Below are 6,342 nucleotides of genomic sequence, written 5' to 3'. Positions count from 1 at the left end.
GGTGGCAACCATATTCAAAAATATAAAGCCTTATGCACAACTATTGGCCGAGGCGTTTCATTTGACATCTTATGTTTTTAATGCAATGAACTGGGTGGATGCTATAATTATTTAAACAGCCGGAAACTCTGTTCAAAAAATAACATCTTATTGAACATCTGGAAGCCAAGCTCTTTCATTTGACAACTCATTTATTTATAATTTTTTTAGACAGGTGGCAATCTTACAGAAATGCTAAATAATAAATAGTAACTCTGCTATCGATACAAATATAATAGCGAAAATCTTGTCTGTATCTGTTCAGTGGTTTTCGAGATTAGCGCGTTCAAAGAATCCCGACTTTCCTTTATACTATGTATAGATATTGATGGAAATATGTCTATCATCTANGCAACAAAGCAATATCTCCTAAAGGCATTCTCTTGCATTCTCTTTATACATACCTCCTGTTCTATCTAAGGAGGTGTTAAATACGTTTTTCCGCACTTCATAATTCGTGGGTGCATAAAGTGTGCAAGTTGTCAAAGAAAAATGGAACATTTGTCAACGTTAAATTAAGTTGTTTTTGTGAAACGAATCACAAAGAAAATTAATAAGTGACGTAGGAATTTAAAGAAGGGGCAGAGGTCTTGAAAAAAAGTTTCTGTAAAAAAAAATTAAAATGTGAGAACAAAAATTTCGCTTTCTTAACACAAACATATTTAAGTATGATACACGTAAAGTGTGAGGTATACCACGACAAAATAAAACACCCATATGGAATTTGTTCGTTCGTTCACCTCAGTGTTTTTGCTTTTCTGCTTATAGCCAAATGGTATTTCCTGCATTTATTTAAGTATTTATGCAAAAATATTTATATATGTATATTAGGGTGCTTTTTTTCGGCGACTATTTTTTTTCGACTCCCACCTCGAAATTGTGTGGGAAATACTTAAAAATAATAGCAAGCGCTACAAAAAAATCTAAAATGACAAAATTGTAGGCCATTCAATTTCCTACAAAAAATGGACTACAAAACTGCATACTCAAAACAATTAAAAAAAAAAATTAAAATTTAAAAAGATTGTAAATTCGTAACGCACTCATTTTACTCAACTTCGGAGTAAAAAAAAAATCATAACTCAAGTTATTGTAGAGTGCACCCAATAATACTATACTTAAATATTGCACAATACTCAGAGCTACCATTGTGACTTTTTTCAATTTCTTTTGAGATAGCATATTTTCAAAAACTAGTTTTTTTATAAAAAAAATTTGTATTTGAAAAAATTTTCAAGAAAACAAATTAAAAAATATTTCTTTTCATAGAGAATTTTGATGTGTGCATGTGCGATTTTTTTCAAATTTTTGCTCACCCTAAAAATTTGAAACAAATCAAACACATGAAGTGTGAACGCCGTCCATTTTGGTATGGAACGTCCCATATATAATTTTGTACACATGCCGTCGCCGTCTGTGTCATCCGTATAAAATTGTCCTAAGCGCCACCATAAGTTGGCAGCATTCCAGACAGCATAAACCTTGCTATGATCTGTTTGTCTGACACAAATATTTACATAACTACCCTGCAGTGAAAAATTATGAAAAGCTTTTGGCGGGATTTAGATAAATAGCTCACTCTTAATTACAAATTGACAAAGCCAACTTAAAGTAAGTTGTAAAGTCGCGCAGAAGTCATGCAGACGAAATCGAGAGTTTCTTTTCTTTACAAGTTTCGGTTTAAAAATTCTCGTACAAAAACTGCTTTGAGTACATTTTTTTCTGTACTTCACAACTTATTTTTCGAATTCAGGACAAATAAAATGAAGTCTGAAATTTCATTTTATCATTTTGATGTTATGTCTGACGGAATTCGGATACTGAATGAAGATCAAATATGATAAACATAGCATGATACAAATATGAAATGTTGAATATAAATTAAATAAATAAAAATGTTAAAAAATATAAAAAATTCTAAATGTTTTTTATTTATATTTTATGTCCAAAAATGGTTAGTTACAAGTTAGTTGACATGTAATGCAGGGGTATCCAGGTCTGACGTTTTTGCAGCCATCGCCCCACAAAAGAAGTTAGCTTTTTTCGAACAAAATGTACAGTTAATAGTTAGCACTAGTGTTCGCGTAAACAAACTAAAGTTAGGTATAAGCTAACGTCACTCCCTACCGGGTATATACATAAGCACATATGTTTGTATATACTAATAACACTTGTTCGATTGTATGATCGCTTAGCTGTCTGCCTTATGTCAATCAGAGAAGCGTTTATTTGGTTTTGCTGCGTCTGTAAATAGCTTAAAGCTGGCACCCCACAAAAACAAATTAAAGCAGTTGTCACATTTTAGACTGAGCATTCGAATTAAAATTTTTGACCGATGTAATTATTTAGGTAATGTGATATGCAGCGCAAATTATTAAATTTTAAAATGAAATGTGTACAAATGTGCCAACAATTACTCCTTCGGTAAGTGTATAGCAGATATAAAATGGGACCCATGACACTGGCTTGAGGTACAGTAGATGAGCTTTTGTAGAGTTCAGATTTCGACTTGCTGAACAATGAAAAATCCGGTTTTGACATAGAAATCGATAAAGATGTAATAGTTTTTAGGGAGGATATTCTTTCTGTTCTGAGTAGCTTTTCAAAAGTTCTAGAGTTCATGAAAAGGAAAAAGAAAGTTGTGCAAAATTACGCCGAAAAAAAATTAAAAAAGTCGAAAAGTAAAATTTTTGAAAAAAAAAAAATAAAACTGTTCTGAGTAGCTTTTAAAAATTTCGAGAGTTCCTGAAAAGGAAAAAGAAAGTTCTGCAAAATAACGTCGAAAAAAAATTAAAAAAAAGTCGAAAAGAAAAAAATAAAACAGCTGTGAGTAGCTCTTCAAAAGTTCTAGATTTCTTGAAAATGAAAAAGAAAGTTCTACAAACGACGCTGAAAACAACATTTTTTTTTAAGTCGAAAAAGTTAAAATTTTCAAAAGAAATAAAAATAAAATAAAAATAAAATAATGTAAAATTTTAATAAAAATGCAATTAAATAAAAATTAAATTAAATTCTAGAACTATTGAAGAGCTACTCAGAATAGTTAATTTTTTTTTTTTTATTTAGCTTTTTCGACTTTAAAAATAAAACCTTTTTTTGCGTAATTTTGTAGAACTTGCTTTTTCCTTTTCAGGAACTGTAGAACTTTTGAAAAGCTACTCAGAACAGTTTTATTTTTATTTATTTATTTATTTTTAAATATAACTTTTTACATTAAAAAAAACGTTGTTTTTTCTGCGTAATTTTGCAAAACTTAGGATAAAGTTTAAGTAACACTAGAACTTTTGAAAACATTTTTTTTTTGTAAATTTAACTTTTTCGTTTAAAGAAAAAATGTTTGTTTCCACGTAATTTTGAAGAACTTTATTTTTTCCTTTCGAAGAACTCTAGAACTATTGAAGAGCTAATCAGAACAGATTTAATTTTTTCAAAAATTTAACTATTTCGACTCTTTCCAGCCCATATGTCTTTGTGAGTTTTAATTTTGACAGCGGTTAACCGTCGACCGCTACACCGTCGTCCGCTACAATTCTGGGTAGAGCTTTAGTATCTCACAATTACAAAAAAAAATTTTATAAATCAAAGTTAAATCTTTTTGAATAGTAAATGTCGCATTTGCGCCACAGTGCGCCGGGGCTTTGAAATTTTTTTTTGTTGCTATAAAGACATCTTCCAACACAGTGGTGTGAATACATGAAATAAAATTCATAAACAAAAATTGGAAAAGCAATGGGCTTTACTAAAGTTTATTTGAAGAAATCGAAATTTTAAGAAAAAGCAAACGCTTAGTTATTATTTATACGACCCAATATAACTATTTATGACTATTTTGTATTAATATTTCCGTATGAGATTAAGCGTAATTAGTTATTTATTTATAAGAGCATAAAATTTCAGCTTGTAATTAATACGCTTTCAAAAAAGCCAAGTCGTGAGGGAAAATTTCGAGGATCACTTGAAATGGATTTACGCCGCTTTAAAAAATTCGAAGCGAGACTGAAGTGTTCGATTTCTATCAAAATAACGGACAAAGGCGTACCGATAACAACAGTCAGTTTCAAAACTTTATATGTAAGTACGACAGAAGGGTATCTCCGGTGACTCAAACAAGTGACCACGTGTTGATTTTTTTCTTTGGTTATTTACTGTGTTTTTAAAGTAGATTTTTTTTAGTATTTTTTTTTTTTTATATAAATACTGTCCAACTTTCAACCAAAACCATATATGTCTGTAAATCAAAGTTTCAAACTTTATACAAATGTATCAAATTTGCATACAACTTTCAAAGTTTTTAGTCTGAATTTTTAGAAGTTTGAGTAGCAGTTTTATAGCCCATAGAATTTTTGTGAATAAAGTGCAAGCTTCAAGCGACTAAAAACCGCCTTGATTTTTAATAATTTTTTCTTTTGCTGACGGATATTTACACTTTTTTCCACTTTTTCCACATAAGCATGAATATTTTATAGCAACCAAATATCGAAAAACCAACACAAGTTTTATAAATTGCACTTGTTATATAAAAAAATAGCACAAAACCAGTCACCAAAAAAATATATATATATATATTTAAAATCAACAGACGCTTGTAAATCATTGGACTGAAGATGTATGTGCTATAAAACTGCACACTCAAAGATGTTCTAAAGATTCCGATTAAAAAAGTTTGAAATTTTGATAAAAATTTGTTTTCCTTATTTTGCATAAAGTTTGAAACTTTTTTCATATATAAGTTTTGGTAAAGCTTGAACAATATTTTTTTTAGAAAAATAACAAAAAAAATTTAATTTGATTTGATTTAATGACACCATATAGTGACAAAAATCGGTTGAGACTTTTCATATGAGTCAATAATGAAATGAGTAGTCAAACTTTATATATATATTGTATTATCTTTTTTTAGTATATTTCTTATCTAGCGGTTATTCTTTATTGGTTAAATATTGTATTATTAGTACGTATGCACGCCTAACTAGTTTTTTTCAGTGTTATCTTATCAACTAGAAATAATCAATTCAAACGAAGGCCTATCCGGATAGGTATCTATGTATAATACCTAGCTATAATATACTGATGAATTTTTGTAACTATAAAAGGCCGACTACATTCGATTAAATTTTATTATTCCAGTATTCGCTGGCAAGTAGAATAGTTCAAAATGTCTCTAACTGGTAAAGTTGTAATTGTGACAGGAGCTAGCTCAGGTATTGGCGCTACCACAGCAGTGGCCTTTGCTAAACATGGCGCTAAAGTGGCGATCGTCGGACGGAATGAAGCCAATTTGAAGGAAACTGAAGCAGCCTGTAAAGCAGCCAACAAAAAAGTCGAGTTATTGCTTATCATTGCTGATGTAACGGTAGATGCAGAGCGTATTATAAACGAAACTATTAAGAAGTTCGGCAAGCTGGATGTGCTAGTGAATAATGCTGGCAGCGGCCTAAATGGCAACATATTGGATATTGGCGTGGATCAGTTTGACACTATGTTAAATACCAATGTGCGTTCGGTTTTCCTTTTGACCAAATTCGCTGCACCACATCTAATCAAAACGCAAGGTAATATTGTTAATGTCTCGAGTGTCGCCGGTCTGCGCGCATTTCCGGGTGCATCTACATACTGCACTTCGAAGGCTGCCATTGATCAGTTTACCAGATGCATTGCTCTCGACTTGGCGCCACATAATGTGCGCGTGAATGCAGTCAATCCCGCTGTGATTGTTACCGAATTCCAAAAACGTATGGGAATGTCAAAGGAAGAATATGCCAAATATTTGGAGCATTGTAAAGCGACGCACGCTTTGGGGCGCGTGGGTTCTACAAAAGAGGTGGCTGATGCTATTATTTTCTTGGCTAGTGATACTGCCAGCTTCATAACGGGCTCAAATTTGCCTGTCGATGGAGGAAAAACTATGTTGTGTCCACGTTAAATGTAGTTTTAAATAAATTAAATAAAAACTATATGCTAAAGTTATTAAAAATAATCAAGGAATTTTTTCAAACTGTGCCGGAATTCATCAAATGCTTATTTACATACATATGTATATATATACACATAAGGGAGGTCCTTAAATGTAGGGAGCAAATTTTTGCATCAGTTTTCCCAAGTCTCAACCCCGGTGTCGATGCTAATATAGTCGAAGATATACCTAGATTACCCTATGATGACGTCTTAATCGACTCCAATCGGGACCAAAACTTATATCTTATATCTTCGATTATGGTTTTATCAATTTTGGGTATTAGATGAAAAAAAATTAATTTTATCTTTTGAGTCTCCATAGAGGAATCCCCACCGATTGTGTACATA

The 6,342-nt window shown here is 31.4% G+C and overlaps 1 protein-coding gene across 1 annotated transcript; it reads left to right on the top strand.

The window, feature by feature from the left end:
• The first annotated feature begins 5,194 nt into the window (after positions 1 to 5,194).
• Positions 5,195 to 5,962, top strand: LOC108367921 (uncharacterized oxidoreductase TM_0325-like). Its single transcript, XM_017622635.1, has one exon. The coding sequence runs from the start codon at positions 5,195 to 5,197 to the stop codon at positions 5,960 to 5,962; it is 768 nt and encodes a 255-aa protein (XP_017478124.1).
• Positions 5,963 to 6,342: the final 380 nt, after the last annotated feature.

This window comes from Rhagoletis zephyria, unplaced genomic scaffold, assembly GCF_001687245.7.
Source record: "Rhagoletis zephyria isolate East Lansing unplaced genomic scaffold, Rhagoletis_zephyria_1.1 Rzeph_scaffold_02863, whole genome shotgun sequence".
In the NCBI taxonomy this organism is placed as follows: Eukaryota; Metazoa; Arthropoda; class Insecta; order Diptera; family Tephritidae; genus Rhagoletis; species Rhagoletis zephyria.
This window is presented reverse-complemented; position numbering and strand designations above follow the sequence as displayed.

Excerpts from the sequence above, each read along its gene's own strand:
- LOC108367921 (XM_017622635.1), top strand. The coding sequence starts at position 5,195 with ATGTCTCTAACTGGTAAAGTTGTAATTGTGACAGGAGCTAGCTCAGGT.